The 19070-nt window shown below is 44.1% G+C and overlaps 1 protein-coding gene across 2 annotated transcripts in view; it reads left to right on the forward strand.

Annotated features, from left to right (window-relative positions):
- Positions 1-18672, forward strand: part of LOC126252908 (probable cytochrome P450 6a13) — a 111122-nt gene extending 92450 nt beyond the window's left edge. Inside the window, exons 5-6 of one of the 2 annotated variants that reach the window (XM_049953887.1) lie at positions 11279-11527; positions 17129-18672. In XM_049953887.1, coding sequence (XP_049809844.1) covers positions 11279-11527; positions 17129-17313 — 434 coding nt within the window. In that variant the 3' untranslated portion in view covers positions 17314-18672. The remainder of the gene's footprint in view (positions 1-11278; positions 11528-17128) is intronic. The other variant, XM_049953888.1, reaches the window with a different exon arrangement.
- Positions 18673-19070: the final 398 nt, after the last annotated feature.

Here is a 19070-nt window from a genome sequence, read left to right on the forward strand (position 1 = left end):
AGGTTCGAATCCTGCCTCGGGCATGGATGTTTGTGATGTCCTTAGGTTAGTTAGGTTTAACTAGTTCTAAGTTCTAGGGGACTAATGACCTCAGCAGTTGAGTCCCATAGTGCTCAGAGCCATTTTCCGCGAAATACTATTGAGAAAGTTTAGAGAATGAACATTGGCAAAAGACTGCCGAACGGCGCTATTGCCACCAACATACAAGGTAAAGACAAAAGAAATTAGGGCTCCTGTGAAACGATGCACTCCGAGGTGACGGAGGTCATGGGATACCTCATAACGTCGTGTCGGACCTCCTTTGGCCTGGCATAGTGTAGCAGCTCGACGTGACATGGACTCAACTGACCTCTAGACTACATCCCTTAAATGTTGGATGGCATTCATGTCAGGGAACCTGGGTAGCCAAATCACTCGCTCGAATGTCCAGAATGTTCTTCGAACAAATCGTGAACAACTGCGGCACGGTGTCATGGCGCGTTGTCATCCACGGAAATTCCATCTGAGCGACCACAAATGGTCTCCAAGTAGTCGAACATAACCATTTTCAGGCTGTGAACGGCTCAGTTGGCCCAGTGGATCCAGTCTACTCCATGTAAACACAGCTCACACTATTATGGAGCCACCACCAGCTTGTACAGTGCCTTGTTGACAATTTGGATCCATGGTTTCGCGGGGCCTGCGCCATGCTCGAACCATACCATCAACTGACATCGGGACTCATCTGACCTGGCCACGACTTTCCAGCCGTCTAGGATCCAACCGATGTGGTAACGAAGCAGCAGCAGGCGATGTCGTGCTGTTAGCAAAGGCACTCCCGTCAGTTGTTAGATGCCATAGTCCGCACCAAATTAAGCCGGACTATCCTAACGGGTACAGTCGTCGTCCGGCCCACATTGGTTTCTGATCTTATTTCACGCAGTGTTGCATGTCTGTTAGCACTGACACTCCATGCAAACGCCACTGCTCTCGGTCGTTCAGTGAAGGCCCTTGGCCACTACGATGGCAGCGGTGAGAGTTAATGTCCGAAATTTGTTATACTCGTCACGGTCTTGACACTGTGGATGTCGGAATATCGAATTCCCTAAAAATTTCCGAAATGGATTGCCCCATGCGTCAAGCTCCAACTGCCATTCCGCGGGAAGTTGTGCGTCCATAATCACCTCGGAAACCTTTCCACATGAATTACCTGAGTAGAGTGCACACCCAGTGCACTGCCCTTTCATACCTTGTGTACGTGGTACTGCTGCTATCTATATATGTGTCTATCACAATGCCATGGCTTTTGCCTGCTTAGCTGGGTGGTAACGTGCTTGCCTCCCATGCACTGGACCCGCTCGTGGACTAGGTGTTGTGTTGTCTTCATCATCAATTCATCTTTATCATCGGCCGCAAGTCGCCCAGTGTGGCGCCGAATGAAATAAGACTTGCCCTTGGCAGCCAAACCCGAATGGCACATCCCGGCCAACAATGCCATACGATCATTTCATTTTTTTCCTTGGCTGCATTTGTGCATAGAGTGGTGAAGGAAATGACTTGTATTAGTACAAGGTACCCTTCGCCATGCACTGTATGTTGGCTTACAGAGTACATGTGTAAATGTATGTGTAGGATTTATTAACATTCCTTTGAAATGTCCTCTCCGACGTATTCACTCATTACTAGTTAAGTCCGATTTGTATTCCCTAACCGGTTTGGAATCTTCTTCTCCACGTGCCTTATTCGATACAATCATCCGGCGCTATATTTCTGTCTTCAATTTCTTTCTGTGTATATTTTGAGCGTCTTAGCGTTCGCTTTTTTTCCCATTCTCCTTCTGGCTGGCTCCCAGTTTAGAATCTTCCTTGGCGACCTAGTTAATTAGTTAGTTACGTGTTCCATAGATCATTTGAATGATTCTTTTATCGAAATGACGTGGAACGAGTCAGTTTACAAGATGTGTGTACATGATTAATGTTAATAATGTTAGACCTACTCATGCAGCTACAACTGAAATTTAATTTTTAAATTTTTTCCTGGCTACCAGTTTATAAATAAAAATTCAACAATGGAACAGAATGAGTTACCCAGGAGAAAAGATTTTAAATTAGATTTAAAACTGACTTCTCTAGCTCTCAGCTTTTACGTTAATGGGCCAATGATCAAAAATTTTTATTGAACTCCTATCTTAGCCACTGATAGCTTTAACAGTTGGGCTTTAACCGTGGGTAATATAGGTCATTTTCCCCCTAGTGTGGTAGGTATGTACATCGTTTTTCTTCTCAACTTATCGATGGATTATTTATGAAGAATGTCGTTAGCTAATATACGAGTATGTAGTGTGACGACGCAATAAAATGCCTATGTATCTACATGAAATTCGTGGGTGAACACCGCATATTATTGTTACTGCTCGCTTTTGTACAATCAATACTTTCTTTCTAAGTGATGAGTTATCACAGAAAATTATTCCGCGTGACATTATTGAATGGAAATTGCAGAATATGTCAGGGAGTTGATTCGTTTGTTTCCAAGATTAGCAATTACGAGAAGAGCAAAAGTAGCTGAACCAAATTACTTGAGAATCTCAGTCATATGCTTCATCCAGTTCATGTTTTCATCAGTATGAATAAAAGATATAATTTGAGCATTCTGCCCTATTTTCTGACTGCTGATCATGTGATGATCAATTGTTGATATGACTCTATTTGTTGTATGGAACTGAATGTAATGCATCTTTTTTAAAAAAAATTAGGGAGAGTCCATTTTTAGAGAATCTTTGTAAAATATCATTACCAACTCTTCTGTTGCTTCCTCTTTAAAGCGATCTATTATAACACTTGTATCGTCTGCAGGAAGTACCAATTTTGCTTGTTGAATGTTAAGTGGAAGGTCATTCACATATATAAGGAATAGGAGTGGATCCAAAATTAAACCTCGTGGGACGCCCTTTGCGATTTTTTTTTAGTTCCAGTCACAAATATTTACTAGCTTCCCGATATTGTCTAAATTATTCAGCACAAACTTGGCATTCTGTTTTTCTTTTTTTAAAGTGTGAATCAAACCAGCTGTGAGTAAAGTCATTAGTTCCATAAGACTTGAGTTCACTAAGAGAGTCTATTATTTAAGGCTTGTACTACTTGACCATACCGCTGAATCGCTCTATTCTCCAAGTGTTTGCTATGGAACACGTTGTCTCCTTTCGCCTTCGTGCCTGCTCATTTCGTATCCTATCTTGCCTTGTCAAGTGCAGACAGTCCAGTGCCGCTGTTGTAATTTTCTCCCTAACTTCCCTTGTTTGAGACCTCATCTCAGATTCATATAGAATTATGTTCTCTATCACACTATGAAATATTTCTTAGTGTCCTGCTGAATACTGTATGTTCTTTGTTCTTCCTCTGTATCAGTTTCTACCAAATCCTGTCGATATTTATTACCAAACACCATTTGCTATACTACTCTTTAAGCTTTCCAGATTATATTCCATATCCCCTTCAATTTGTGAGAATATTACCCGGCCGTTCGCAAATGAAAGAGAGTGAAGAGTATCATCACCAGTCATTATTCCCATGCCTGAGCATTTCCTGTTCCAAGCATTCAGTGCCTGTTCCAAATAAATATCAAGCAAAATAGGTGATATTCCACAACCTTGTTTTAGACCTTTGTCAACGACAATAATTCGGCCAAATTTGTTTCCCCTTTTTAATCACACCTTTTGTGTTCCTGTATACCTTTTTAACCAGGTTAATCCATTTTTCTCTCACATTAATACGTCTCACTGTTTCCCATAATTTTACTCTAGGGTCACAGTCATACGCTTTTATTTTTATTTCTGTATTTTTCCAATAACTGTCTGACACAGTGAATGTCATCAAGACACGATCGTCCGTTCGTTAAAGCATTTTGCTGTTCACTTAAAGCCGACGCACCCTTTTCTATTTCTTTACTCAAAATACTGGAGAAAAGTCTAGCTGCTGCTGGGTCACCTATTCCTCTATAATTTGTACGTACTCTCTTGCCACCTTTTTTATATATCCAGGAGATACATGATAAATTCTACTCCCTAAGTGCATCTGCTCCCACCTCAATTTTCCCAAAAAGTTTCTGCAGATGTCTTATTTCTACATTTCCTCCATACTTCAGAAATTCCATTCGTATATTTCCTGGTCCTGGGCCTTTATTTACTTTTGTTTTAGACAATGCTGCTTTCACATCCTACCCCTCTATTTCTATATTATTTTCTTCTAAGACCTTCACTTTTTCTCTCTTGTAGTCCAAATTATTTTCCTGCAATGACGTTGAATGATGTTCTATCTATTCTTGAGCAGGAAATTTTATATAATGTTCTAACACTCCTTGCCATGCTTTCATGCTTCAGTAGACTTATTATATAGTTTACTGTTATTCCCGCACATGCTGTTCCGAAGTTCATCCCTCTAAATCCTGATCCTCATTTTAACCTATTGTCTGCTCTTGACATATAAGTCTCTTGATTCTGACGTCTCACTTAACCGCTTAACACATGCTTTTTTTTCTGTTCTTGATTCATGTCTTCTACGTCATTGGCAAACTATTCTACATATTTCTTCTTCCATCCTCTCCGAGGTCATATCTTGCTGCTTCCAGAATACTTTCTTCCAGTAGTCAGTACACAGTTGCCAGATCTTATACATTTCCATGTTACATTTACTGTGGAGCCTAGCTTAGTATAGCATTTTGACGATATATTGTCTAAGAAGGTCTGTCTTAAACATCCCTTTTTATATTCTGTAAGTTCATCCTTCAGTTTCGTGATAGTTGGTCTTACCTTTCTATGTAATATTTTGCCCGCTACCGTATGACGATTACTGGCGCTCTCTGGCTGTCTATATACTCTTACGTCTGCCAGTACTGTCTTCCTTTTTTCCCCACTAACATAAAGTCTGTAATCGATTTGCGATCCTCGCAGGTTCTTCCCATGTGCATTTATGTATATCTTTATGCTGGAAAAATGTGTTTGCTACAATACAAACCTGTTCCTTACATAGATTGATTTACATCCTTCGTTATGTTGTGCTTTCTCCAAAAGGACCAACAATTTCTTCTTAAAACGTTCCTCCCCTACTGTTTAAGTCACTTTATCGTTTTTGTTCATATTTATGAAACTTGAAAAACCCCATTCGCATATAAAATAGCCATTAAACTCTTGAGAAAGCTGGAACAGAGAAGTGCCATCGCTCAGTATACAGTGGCGTGGCTCCCTCTGTTGGAGGTTCGAGTCCTCCGTCGGGCAAGGGTGTGTGTGTTGTCCTTCGCGTAAGCTAGTTTAAGTTACATTAAGTAGTGTGTAGTCTAGGGACCGATGACCTCAGCAGTGTGGTCCCACAGGAACTTACCATAACTACCACAATTTCTTACAACTTCCAAAATATTCACTTACAATTTGCAGTACTACCACATGATGCTGTTTATTAAACATTCGAAACTGCTACCGGCATCACGCTACTACTGATCTGAACGGTTCATTACAATAATATACTGTCCAGATTCATTACTGTGAACACCCGTGAAAAGCTAGAATAACCAGCGTGGGTCGCTGCAAGAGGTGCAGGAAGAGAGTCATTGAGATTCTGGAAGATACTGACAAGAATGTGGAGCCATGCTGACTCCAGTCCCAAGGCCCGCTGTGCAACGTTTCCCGGTTGAAGATCCATCGCGCGAAAAGCCCGATAGAGGTGGTCCCACAAATTCTCGACTGGATTCCAATCCGGGGAGTCCGATGGCCAGTCGAATACGATAGAACCATCCTGGTGCTTTTCGAACAACACAGGTAAACTGCGAGGTGTGTGACACAGTGCACTGTTCCTTTGCAAGATGCTATCGTGCCGAGGAAAAACAAACTACATGTAGGGGTAGACATGGTCCCCAAGGAGAGATGCGTACTTCTGTTGATCCGTTGTGCCTTCCAGAATGACGAGATCACCCAAGGAATGTCACGAAAACAATCCCCAGACCATAACGCTCCTCCTCTGGCCTGGATCCTTCTGACGATCGTTGCAGGGCAGCACAAGCTGCCGTCTGACCGATGGAGCACAAAACGTGATTCATCTAAAAAGGCCACCCATCACCATTCAGTGGACGTCCAGTTTTGGTATTGGTGTGCAAATTCCAACCTTCGTCGCCGATGAGTAGGAGTTGACACTTGTGAATGCAGGCATCTGCTGCGGAGGCCATATGCAGCAGCGTCACTCAGCTACAGTTGAGAAGACATTGTTGGTAGCCCATTGGCTCACCCGAGAGGTCAGTTGCTCAACAGTTGCACATCTCCGCGGCCGTCGTTCACCCCTTTCACCTACGTCCCGTTGCGCACCGCAGTTACCGTCTAACATTCTGCGTAGTTTCTGTTTGTTCTTAAAGTCGTGTCTCCCTACCACTTTCGCGCAACGACGCTCTGAGCGTGTTTTTTAGGGGATTGACTAGTTTGAACCTGGGACCTGTTGCTGGTAAGGAGACGCCAAACCACACATGACATGTAGAGTTCAGAAGAGTTCAGTGAGACTAGCGATGATATAACCAAATACTTAATGATTTCAGCGTCAGCTCCACTACACTCCCTGTAAAAGAATCTTAATACTAACTAAATTTAGTGGAAGGGGTTCAAGGCTTTCCTATTTTTAGTTAGCTGGTAAAATAAGGTCAAAAAAGCAGTTAAGTTTACCATTGGAAATTTTATTCTTCTCACTAAACATTATTTATAAATTGCACTATTGATAAAAGGAAATATTTTAATACAGGATGATAAAAACCAACTGCGTTCAACAAAAATGCGAACGAATATTCCCTGAGTGGGTTTCCAAGGTCTACAATGGATCGAAGGATGACCTATGCCATATCACATCTATAATCTAGATTTAAATTAAGTTTCATAAATGAGAAAACTATCAAAATGGTCTACATTGACCCTCAATTATCTTTAATTACTTATCTAACTTGTCCTAAATTACAGTGGCTGATGTGGCTTCTCAATAATTATATAACAGAAAAATCATCGCACAATTTTAGTAAACATTTTTGGAATACAGTGATCAATTAATTGTTATATTTAGATTAAAGTTCAGTCTTGATCACGTTATGTCTGTTTTAATGAGTAACCGGTTTCGGCTTTTTCTATAAAACCATCATCAGACCCATTGGCTCCTTTGGGTTGGTAGGTGGAGCTCTCCTGCTGCTGTGCAGTCAACTTATAGAAAAAACCGAAACCGGTTACTCATTAAAACAGACATAACGTGATCAAGACTGAACTTTAATCTAAATATAAAAATCATCGCGTTTCAGATTTTAACTTACGCAGCAAATGCGAATACCATGAGCTTCAATTGACGATCGACACTAGTATTACGTAAAAAGGGGATGTAACAGATGAGACTTCTGCAGTTCTGAGTGAAGCCTTATGCGCTCAAAAATGCGGCATCGCGTGAGTTCATTACCTTGTCGGTGTTCGTCAGGGGGCGGCGGCCGGCGCAGCTCCATCCAGCTCGCCGTCTCCGAAGCAACTCCTTTCTAACTTCTCCTTACTACAATTTACCGAAGTTGGTTTAAAAAAAAAACTATCTGGTTGTGTTTTCATCTGACCAATCAGGGTCTCAATGTTAACCTTACGCTCCACCTACAAAAATTCTGTCTATCCAATGAGAAACGTTATACTTTTCGTGGTGGGGGAATGTTTTTAACGTTTGCAACGTAACAGAGACGCGAAAAAGTCTCACACTAAAACTTGCGGCTGGTGTGGCCCTTTTTGTGTTATCGTAAGATCTATACTGTTCTTCTGGAGGGCTCTAGCTTTTAACATGGGCCTGGGGGGTGGTCCTAGCGGTTACTTTTCGTGGTGGGGCAATGTTTTTTAGGTTTGCAACGTAACAGAGACGCGAAAAAGTCTCACGCTAAAACTTGCGGCTGGTATGGCCCTTTTAGTGTTATCGTAAGATCTATACTGTTCTTCTGGAGGGCTCTAGCTTTTAACATGGGCTGGGGTGGTCCTGGTGGTTAGCTGGAGACGTGGGTGTCCGTCCCTTACCGTAGGGCCTTCTAGCTTAACACGGTTCTGCTCTCGGCTTCTGTTCTCGCTTCTCCCCTCGGAACTGCGTCTGTCTCACGGTGGGAAGGTATGACATGCATTTAGGCATTCTTGTGTTAGTCTGTGGTATTCCATTTGCTCACTCGTTACTCGTATTACTTTGGTTAATTTAATGTCACGATTTATTCGGAGCTATGTGACATACTACTGGATTTGCTTATCATGTTAGGGTTTGATGGAAGGAGTTGGATTTGCCTGACACTTTACAACCTCGGTACAAATTTTGAACCGAGCGAGGTGGCGCTGTGGTTAGCGCACTGGACTCGCATTCGGGAGGACGACGGTTCAGTCCTGTGTCCGGCCATCCTGATTTAGGTTTTCCGTGATTTTCCTACATCTCTTCAGGCAAATGCCGGGATGGTTCCTTTGAAAAGGGCACGGCTGACTTCCTTCCCTAATCCGATGCGACCGGTGACCTCGCTGTATGGTCTCCTGCCCCAAAACAACCCAACCCAACAAATTTTGGAGAGCGCCATTTTGCCGCACAGTATGCTATAATCTGGCCAGCACGCAAACATTTTACAGACGTCACCTTTTCGGAAATGCTTCCACCCGGGGCCCGAAACCGAATGATCATGCCCTTTTTTAACGTCAAATAAATCACTCCACTACCGTGTAACGACAACGACTGCAGTTTCCTGCCTCCTCCCAACGCGCTTCCATATGATCTCCATGGCTAGTGCTGCCACCTGCTGTCTGTGAGTGGATTTTGCACGATGACGTTGATCATAGGCGGTGGTCATACTAACCCTTTAGACCTGAACTTCTTTTGGGCGAAAGAAAACTTTTAGTTGATTTTTTGATCATTTTAGATGCAAAATTTGTACATAAATATGTGCCCGTTTTCAGAATATAATTTTTACACTTGGCTTCTTCTTATGGACTAAAATAACTAATTTTCAAATATTCACTGTTGTAATAAACGAACTGGTCACTTACTAATAACGATGCAAAATAACAATATTCAGTTATTCAGTGGAATATAACTAAGCAACCACTTACGTTTTTCCTGGAGGTCACAAGCTGTGCTACATTGACATTTGGTATTTTTATAGTGATGCTCAACAGTTGGCAGCACTTGTGCTTGATGAAAAAATAGAACATTCACAAATATATAAATGGGCTTCCATTGGAGGAAAATTATTCCTGTGGCAGCTAAGACACAGTAAAAGTTAAAGTACACAATTGTATCCATTGAGTATGAAAGTTTTAAAGTGAATGACAGTCCATTTGCCAGATCACACATAATAACAGCAGCAGATCAGAATATTAGTTTGCGCTATTGAGTCTCACTCGCGAGGGAGAATGCATATTACTGACAAGATTTATTACACAGTCTAGCTAGTGGTGCCAGCGCGAGAAAGTTACATACCCCACCGAGAATTTCTCTTTTCCAGTTGAAAGCCTCCCATCTATACGCAATTCTCGTTTGTTACCGAGTTTGAGCGAAAGTTACGGACTCTACACCCTGCCAAATTCAGGCCACTATCAAGATATCGCGGTATCACGCAGTGATGGTGTGATGTTTTCTCAGGTTATTCTTGAGTTTCTCCCGGCGTATTTGATAATCAAAATATCCACGAGTGTACTGCCGGTCTACAGTGTCCAACGGGCACAATATTTCATGGAGAAGAAGTAAAAACTTTGAGGTTCGCCGATGACATTGTAATTCTGTGAGAGACAGCAAAGGACTTGGAAGAGCAGTTGAACGGAATGGACAGTGTCTTGAAAGGAGGATATAAGATGAACATCAACAAAAGCAAAACGAGGATAATGGAATGTAGTCAAATTAAATCGGGTGATGCTGAGGGGATTAGATTAGGAAATGAGACACTTAAAGTAGTAAAGGAGTTTTGCTATTTATGGAGTAAAATAACTGATGATGGTCGAAGTAGAGAGGATATAAAATGTAGACTGGCAATGGCAAGGAAAGCGTTTGTGAAGAAGAGAAATTTGTTAACATCGAGTATAGATTTAAGTGTCAGGAAGTCGTTTCTGAAAGTATTTGTATGGAGTGTAGCCATGTATGGAAGTGAAACATGGACGATAACCAGTTTTGACAAGAAGAGAATAGAAGCTTTCGAAATGTGGTGCTACAGAAGAATGCTGAAGATAAGGTGGGTAGATCACGTAACTAATGAGGAGGTATTGAATAGGATTGGAGAGTAGAGAAGTTTGTGGCACAACTTGACTAGAAGAAGGGATCGGTTGGTAGGACATGTTCTGAGGCATCAAGGGGTCACAAATTTATTATTGGAGGGCAGCGTGGAGGGTAAAAATCGTAGAGGGAGACCAAGAGATGAATACACTAAGCAGATTCAGAAGGATGTAGGTTGCAGTAGGTACTGGGAGATGAAGAAGCTTGCACAGGATAGAGTAGCATGGAGAGCTGCATCAAACCAGTCTCAGGACTGAAGACCACAACAACAACAACATGTCACCATCATCAGGTGAACTGACGGACTGAGCTCCTGTGAACGTTCCGGTACGGAGATCCGTACGCTATGGCTGCTCAGGGGGAACTGGGTTCGGTCGCGGCGGCGGCCGATTTAAATACCCTCTGCCCGCGGCGCACTCCCTCCGCCGTCCGCGCCCCACGCCACGGTCATGCGTTGGAACAGATTGCGACGGCGTGTGAGATAACGTCGGAGTGATGGCTTTGTCCGCCGTGGTCGTCACAACTATACGTTTGCTCTATTTACTCTTGAGTAAGCGGACAGAGCCATCACACCGACGTCATCTCAGACGCCGTCGCAATCTGTTCCACCGCGTGACCGCGGCGCGGGGCGCGGACGGCGGAGGGAGTGCGCCGCGGGCGGAGGGTATTTAAATCGGCCGCCGCCGCGACCGAACCCAGTTCCCCCTGAGCAGCCATAGCGTACGGATCTCCGTACCGGAACGTTCACAGGAGCTCAGTGATCAGGAGCACCTGATGATGGCGACATGTATGATCGCCGAAATATTGTGCCCGTTGGACACTGTAGACCGGCAGTACACCGGTGGATATTTCGATTTTCTGAGGTTAAATGTTTTCTTGTATCCTTATGAAATAAAGACAAAGAAACTACTGATGGTGTCACAGATCTGTGGAAGCATGTTTTGCTGAGAAAGTCGAGAAGAAAGTATGTATGTTGATGGCGCCGACAGCGTCAATTTCTTGCCGGTGAGACTGCGAAATGTTTCCAGAGACGTTGCGTCTGTACCCGATGCAGATGTACATGATGCGGCAGTGTACCAAGACGTACCAGGTGCCGGGCAGCGACCTGGTGCTACAGAAGGGCACCATGGTGTACCTGCCAGTGCTGTCTCTCCAGAGGGACCCCCGCTTCTACCCGGACCCGCTGCGCTTCGACCCGCAGCGCTTCGCCAACTGCAAGGGCGACGTCGTCGACGCCCCCTACTGGCCGTTTGGTGAGGGGCCGCGGGCCTGTCTGGGTGAGTGTATATAGATGATGATAATAATCAGTCTTGATTACACCACGAATGTTACAAGAACATAGGTGCCCGGTTTCGGTCATATCACATGACCATCATCAGACCCATGGCATCTTTCGAAGATCGTAGCTGGAGCACTCTTCTCTGCTGCTGTGATGTCAACTGACAGTTTACTTTTACATTCATTAAGCGGGTACACGGCAGTTTGCTATGATCGAAATAATAAGCAGAGAGAGGCTTTTGATGAAGAAACACCAATTATGCAAGGTATAAGCGTAGTGCAAAAAGTTGTTTTGAGCAACTCACATAAGTTATGCAAATACCACTAAATGAGTTTAGGTTTCTTTCCATCAGGAACTGCGTGTTCCACGACCGTATTAGTGAGATCCAAGATTGGGGGAAGGGCAGCGTGTTTAATGCAGATCGATTTCAGCTACTCTGTAGCTGTCTTCAGCGCAGTTACATCCAAGTCGTGATGGCTCATCGTAAATAAAATCTCACATGGTACCGCGTTTCCATTACAGAAAACAAAGAGTTCCCCTTGCTCCTACATTGGATCTCACTAAATAAGTTACATGAAGGCTACAAGTAGACAAATGCAAATGTTAACGTCGCTTCCTAAAACAGTTAAGTTATCTGTATTGGAACTTATTAGTCACGTTTCCTTTGCAAATGTTGTGTTGCAAGAGAATAATGTGTCCAGAAATGTTGACCATAATATATTATTTGGAATTGTGAAGATGTGAGCGATGAAATATGGATAGCAAGAGGTTATTTGCAACTTGTACAGAAAACAGTCTGCAGTTATAAGAGACGAAGGACATGAAGAGGATACAGTCTCCAGTTACATGATATATATCGTCTTTTGCGATTGTAGCAAACGTCTTATTTGGAGCACACGCATTTCAATTTATTTCAAAGTATCCTCTGTGGTATTTCAACAATGTAGCTTTCCTTACAAATCTGCTTGCTAAGAACGTAAACAGTTCTTGTTTTAAATTACTACTATTAAATCATTATTATTATTAGTCACGATTTTTTTGTTTCATATTTCATTCTTGATGTTCTTCTATACACAAGTGTTCGATTTTAGTACCATGAACTTCACAAAAAAATAATACATTCTGGCTTGTCGTGTTGTGTGGATCTATTTCAGCGTCAAATACTTTGTTTTGAGGTTGCAGAGTGCGATCGTCCTTTGGTCTGGTTTTGTGGTCGTGGAAGCGTCTGTTATTGCTCTGTGTGTGAGTACTGTATGTTATTTGACTGGTGTGTGTCCGTGTCCGTGTGTGTTTGTGTGTGTGTATGTGTGTGTGTGTGTGTGTGTGTGTGTGTGTGTGTGTGTGCGCATGTTCGTGAATATACGTATTACTTTTTTCTGTAAGGGTTAGGGGGCGAGGTGATATGTCATAAATCACGTGAGTGAGAGAAGTTTTTGGGTGAAACGAGAGGGGGGGGGGGGGGGGACTGTATGTGGTGTGTGCAAAAGGGGAGATGATCTTGCTAACTTCTGTCTAAAAGTTATTAAACTCGCAAATCTTCTTCACTATGGCACTGTGGTGGGTGATGGTGAGTGGGTTCCTTGCCTAGTTTATGCGATACTGCATTTGTGGTAACCAGAGGGATTGTTATTTACCCACTGTATGTTTTATTGGTTTAAATACCTTTTGTTTGCTAAAGTTTGTTTGGTGATATGCTTCTCTTTCGTGAGTGCCTTTTGAATTTCGGCGTTTTCTTGTAGTGTTAGAATTTTTTTTTTACCAGTGCTGAATCTGATTATTTTCATATCTGTTTCTATAGTGGCAAAGTGGTGGTTTTCTTGTCTATGATGTTCTGCAAATATTGAATGGCTGGTGCCATATACATACATGCTCTTTATGTCTTATTTCTAATTTCTGTTGGTACGTACTAAGTATAGAGCATCACCGCTGTTACACTGAAATTGATAAATGCCACCAGATCTTTGATGTACGTTAGTGTCTTCCTCCTTCTTTAAGCATTACCATATTGAGTTATTACTTTGATGAGCTAAATTTAGTCCTCACTTGTTAAGGATGTTACGAATTCTGTGTTAGTTCATTTCCATATGTAAGTGTGTATCAGCTTGTCTGCTGAACTTTAATGTTGTGTCCTTGTTGTGTAGCGCTCGTGTGGTTGGTACCAAAAACTTCACCACATTAAAAATGCGTATTACACTCATGCTCATAAATTGAGGATAACTGCAGAATGTGGTGCCACACAACGTGGCACTACACAAAACTGGTGCTAATAGCGTAGGCACATAGGGAACACACACGACACAGATCTGTAAGTCCACGGTATTGGTGATAAGTTGAGAAAACCGTCCCGACGACATCAATATGGGACATGATCAGTGTGCACACGTACACAGGCCGCACAACAGGTTGGTATACTCTGGATCAGGTGGTCGAGCAGCTGCTGAGGTATAGCCTCCCATTTTTGCACCAGTGCCTGTCGGATCTCCCGAAGTGTCGTAAGGGTTTGAAGATGTGCACTGATATGTTGACTGAGAGGATCCCAGATGTGCTCGATGGGATTTAGGTCTGGAGAACAGGCAGACCACTCCATTCGCCTAATATCTTCTGCTTCAAGGTACTCCTCCACGATGGTAGCTCGGTGGGGCCGTGCGTTATCATCCATCAGGAGGAAGGTGGGACCCACTGCACCCCTGAAAAGGCGGACATACTGGTGCAAAATGACGTCCCGATACACCTGACCTGTTACAGTTCCTCTGTCAAAGACATGCAGGGGTGTACGTGCACCAATCATAATCCCACCCCACACCATCAAATCACGACCTCCATACAGATCCTTTTCAAGGACATTAAGGGGTTGGTATCTGGTTTCTGGTTCACGCCAGGAGAAAACCCGGTTAGAATCACTGTTCAGACTATACCTGGACTCATCCGTGAACATAACCTGGGACCACTCTTCCAGTGACCATGTACTGTGTTCTTGACACCAGGATTTACGGGCTCTCCTGTGACCAGGGGTCAGTGGAATGCACCTTGCAGGTCTCCGGGCGAATAAACCATGTCTGTTCAGTTGTCTGTGGTCTGTGTGTCTGGAGACAACTGTTCCAGTGGCTGCGGTGAGGTCCCGAGCAAGGCTACCTGCTGTACTCCGTGGCCGTCTGCGGGCGCTGATGTTAAGATATCGGTCTTTTTGTGGTGTTGTACACTGTGGACGTCCAGTACTGTAGCGCCTGGACATGTTCCCTGTCTGCTGGAATCGTTACCATAATCTTGAGATCACACTTTGTGGCAAACGGAGGGCCTGTGCTACGACCTGCTGTGTTTGACCAGCCTCCTGTCGCCTTAGTATTCTACCCCTCATAACTTCATCAATATGTGTTCTTTGAGCCATTTTCAGCACACAGTCATCACTAGCACGTCTGAAAACGTCTGCACGTTTACTCGCTGCACCGTACTCTGACATGCACCAACACACCTCTGCGTATGTGGACTGCTGCCAGCGCCACCGTGTGACGACCGCAGGTCAAATGCACCGCATGGTCATACCCCGAGATGATTTAAACCCACAAACCGCCCACCAGAGCGTTTTTTCACCATGTATTAGCATTAACCTTAATTTATGACCGTTAGTGTAGATATTAATATATGTTTTCCTGTTTCACGAAAGTCTTTTTCGTACTAGTAGCAGCATGTTGACTGCTTCCTCTTTACTTCTGCCTCCAGACAGTAAAACTTCTCTATTAGTTTTAATGTCTTATTTCTCAGTCTAATTCCTTGAGTTTCACCTAACTAAATCCCATTGCATTGCTTTATTCTTGTTTTATTTTTGTTTGTGCTCATCTGACAAACGTATTTCAAGACAGTGTCAATTCCGTTCGGTTGATCTGCCGAGTCAGTTGCGCCGTTGGCAAATCTAAAAATTTCAGTTATTCTCCACTCTGAACTTTTTCTAGAATTTCTCCTTCGTTCCCCCCTCAGTGGTTGCACCGTGTACAGACTGAATAACATGAAGGATAGGCTGAAACCCAGTCTTATTCCCAATTAATGCTTCCATTTCGTGTCCTTTGACATTTAGAACAGTAGTACTCTTACTTCTCACTGGTTTTGTACACTCCTGGAAATGGAAAAAAGAACACATTGACACCGGTGTGTCAGACCCACCATACTTGCTCCGGACACTGCGAGAGGGCTGTACAAGCAATGATCACACGCACGGCACAGCGGACACACCAGGAACCGCGGTGTTGGCCGTCGAATGGCGCTAGCTGCGCAGCATTTGTGCACCGCCGCCGTCAGTGTCAGCCAGTTTGCCGTGGCATACGGAGCTCCATCGCAGTCTTTAACACTGGTAGCATGCCGCGACAGCGTGGACGTGAACCGTATGTGCAGTTGACGGACTTTGAGCGAGGGCGTATAGTGGGCATGCGGGAGGCCGGGTGGACGTACCGCCGAATTGCTCAACACGTGGGGCGTGAGGTCTCCACAGTACATCGATGTTGTCGCCAGTGGTCGGCGGAAGGTGCACGTGCCCGTCGACCTGGGACCGGACCGCAGCGACGCACGGATGCACGCCAAGACCGTAGGATCCTACGCAGTGCCGTAGGGGACCGCACCGCCACTTCCCAGCAAATTAGGGACACTGTTGCTCCTGGGGTATCGGCGAGGACCATTCGCAACCGTCTCCATGAAGCTGGGCTACGGTCCCGCACATCGTTAGGCCGTCTTCCGCTCACGCCCCAACATCGTGCAGCCCGCCTCCAGTGGAGTCGCGACAGGCGTGAATGGAGGGACGAATGGAGACGTGTCGTCTTCAGCGATGAGAGTCGCTTCTGCCTTGGTGCCAATGATGGTCGTATGCGTGTTTGGCGCCATGCAGGTGAGCGCCACAATCAGGACTGCATACGACTGAGGCACACAGGGCCAACACCCGGCATCATGGTGTGGGGAGCGATCTCCTACACTGGCCGTACACCACTGGTGATCGTCGAGGGGACACTGAATAGTGCACGGTACATCCAAACCGTCATCGAACCCATCGTTCTACCATTCCTAGACCGGCAAGGGAACTTGCTGTTTCAACAGGACAATGCACGTCCGCATGTATCCCGTGCCATCCAACGTGCTCTAGAAGGTGTAAGTCAACTACCCTGGCCAGCAAGATCTCCGGATCGTTCCCTCATTGAGCATGTTTGGGACTGGATGAAGCGTCGTCTCACGCGGTCTGCACGTCCAGCACGAACGCTGGTCCAACTGAGGCGCCAGGTGGAAATGGCATGGCAAGCCGTTCCACAGGACTACATCCAGCATCTCTACGATCGTCTCCATGGGAGAATAGCAGCCTGCATTGCTGCGAAAGGTGGATATACACTGTACTAGTGCCGACATTGTGCATGCTCTGTTGCCTGTGTCTATGTGCCAGTGGTTCTGTCAGTGTGATCATGTGATGTATCTGACCCCAGGAATGTGTCAATAAAGTTTCCCCTTCCTGGGACAATGAATTCACGGTGTTCTTATTTCAATTTCCAGGAGTGTATTTTTTTTCTGATTGCAGTTTTCTGATTTTTAGTGAATGCTATAATTATGGGCGTACTCCGTGTGTTCGCAGGGCAAAAGTTCGCACTGATGGTTGTGAAAGCAGGGCTGGTGTCGCTGCTGTCTCGCTTCGAGTTCCGTCCGTGCCTCCGGTCTTCTGGGAGGCCAGCGGACTTCGAGCCTCACAGTCTCCTGGCGAGGCCCGCAGGGGGACTGTGGGTCCGCGTCAGCCTTCGGCCGTGGCTTCCTCTTCAGTGAAGGCGGAACATGACCCAGAGCGTTACAGGGGACTTCGAACCTCTCTTGCGGATTCACGAGTTACGAGAGTGGTCTAATAAGTCCCCTTGTTAGGAGTACAGACACCATTTTTTCTAAGAATGTCTTTGAGCTTAGCTCCTGTTACACATGTATACGTTTCCCAAGGTCTCACCTTTTTAGAACTCGTGTGAAAAAATCCCCCTGAGTCGTTTTTTGATGTATGACGACAAGACAAAATCGCCGGGATCCAGGTCGTGAGAATTCGAGGAGGAGGCGCAGGGAAGAGGGTTGAAGGGCGGGGTCGACGGGGCACTGTTGGCAATTCGTGACGCAATGCTTTTACATGAATGTGCTGGCGCTTTGTCGTAGCGGTACAGCACTTTCTTCATCACCAAACAAGGCCACATATCCTTCAATACAGAACTACTCGAATTTCTCACTAGTATTTTATAGTGATCATTTTTCCCTTTTCGAATAAACATGTGAGCATGACGCCCTTCGTATCCCCAAAAAAATCGTTTGTCACTTTTTCGGCCGACTGGGCCTTCTTCTCTTTCTTCGGAACATATTGATCGGAAGGAACGCATTGTTTTGATGGTTGCTATATTTACGAGGTATAATGATAAATCCTGGCCTTACAGAGACGGCGACAGCTCGACGCAAAAACTGCTCGAAACACCGCTTCGAAACTGCAAGCGACAGCCGTTTGTTGTCCACTGTCAGCAGTCGCGGTACCGATCGCCAGCTTGTCACGTGACATTGCCGCTCCCTTCGATTCACCTATGGCCACTGCTACCGTAAACAGCATCCATTTTCGCTTTAATCTCGCACGTCTTTTGCCATGCAAAAATAAAAAGCTGAGGATTAAACGATATTACAATTGTTCCATCTTGGTGGGAACCACGTAGCACAACGTGTGCCAAATCCGTACTATCCCATGAATCAATGTAATTTGCTTTAGCACCATACATCAGATGGCGGTACACGATCTTAAAACACGGGTACTTGTAGAACCGCTCTCATAGGCCCACGGTACGTTGCATGGTATATTAGCTACTGCTAAAGAAACTTGAGAAGCAGAAAAATAAACAGATTTTGTGATGACAGAACCATACACGATTAAGATGTTCGAAATTTAGATTTCTATAGTCAGCCGAAGTAGACGGTAAGCAGACAGCATAAAATACAGCAGATAAAAGTTCCATGCTAACACTCATTCACTTCTAGGAAAGATGTACAAATTACTATATACCAAACATGTTATGAAATCGAACTTTGAGATTTCTTTACTTGTCTGTTGTCTTTTAAAATAAAAAAGCAAAGAAACATTTGCTTAACTTGACAAATACCCATTTTTCCAAATAAATAGCTAATTATTATCTCCTAACTATGTATCTAAAATAATCGGTCTAGTTATTTCAACTACAGTATTACAAGCAAGGTATTTTGCAGCTGTGAAGAACGACGATTATGATACAATAAATGGCAATGTTGTGGCTGACAGCAAGTTACGAGTACTTTTAACACCCACTTTCTCACGGTAGCAGCAAAAACATAATTAATTGGTTGAGTTGAAGAAGCAAGAGAGTATTTGAAAAATATCATTCACAACACATTAAGCAACGAAAAGTAGGAGCAGCATTCCTCACTGAAATTACTAGAATCATAAAAGTTCTAAAACACAAGGGTTATACGGTATTCATGGAATTTCAAAAAGAATTACTAGTTGTTTCAACTGAATAAGTAATGTTCCAAGT

Source organism: Schistocerca nitens, chromosome 4 (assembly GCF_023898315.1).
Source record: "Schistocerca nitens isolate TAMUIC-IGC-003100 chromosome 4, iqSchNite1.1, whole genome shotgun sequence".
Taxonomy (NCBI): Eukaryota; Metazoa; Arthropoda; class Insecta; order Orthoptera; family Acrididae; genus Schistocerca; species Schistocerca nitens.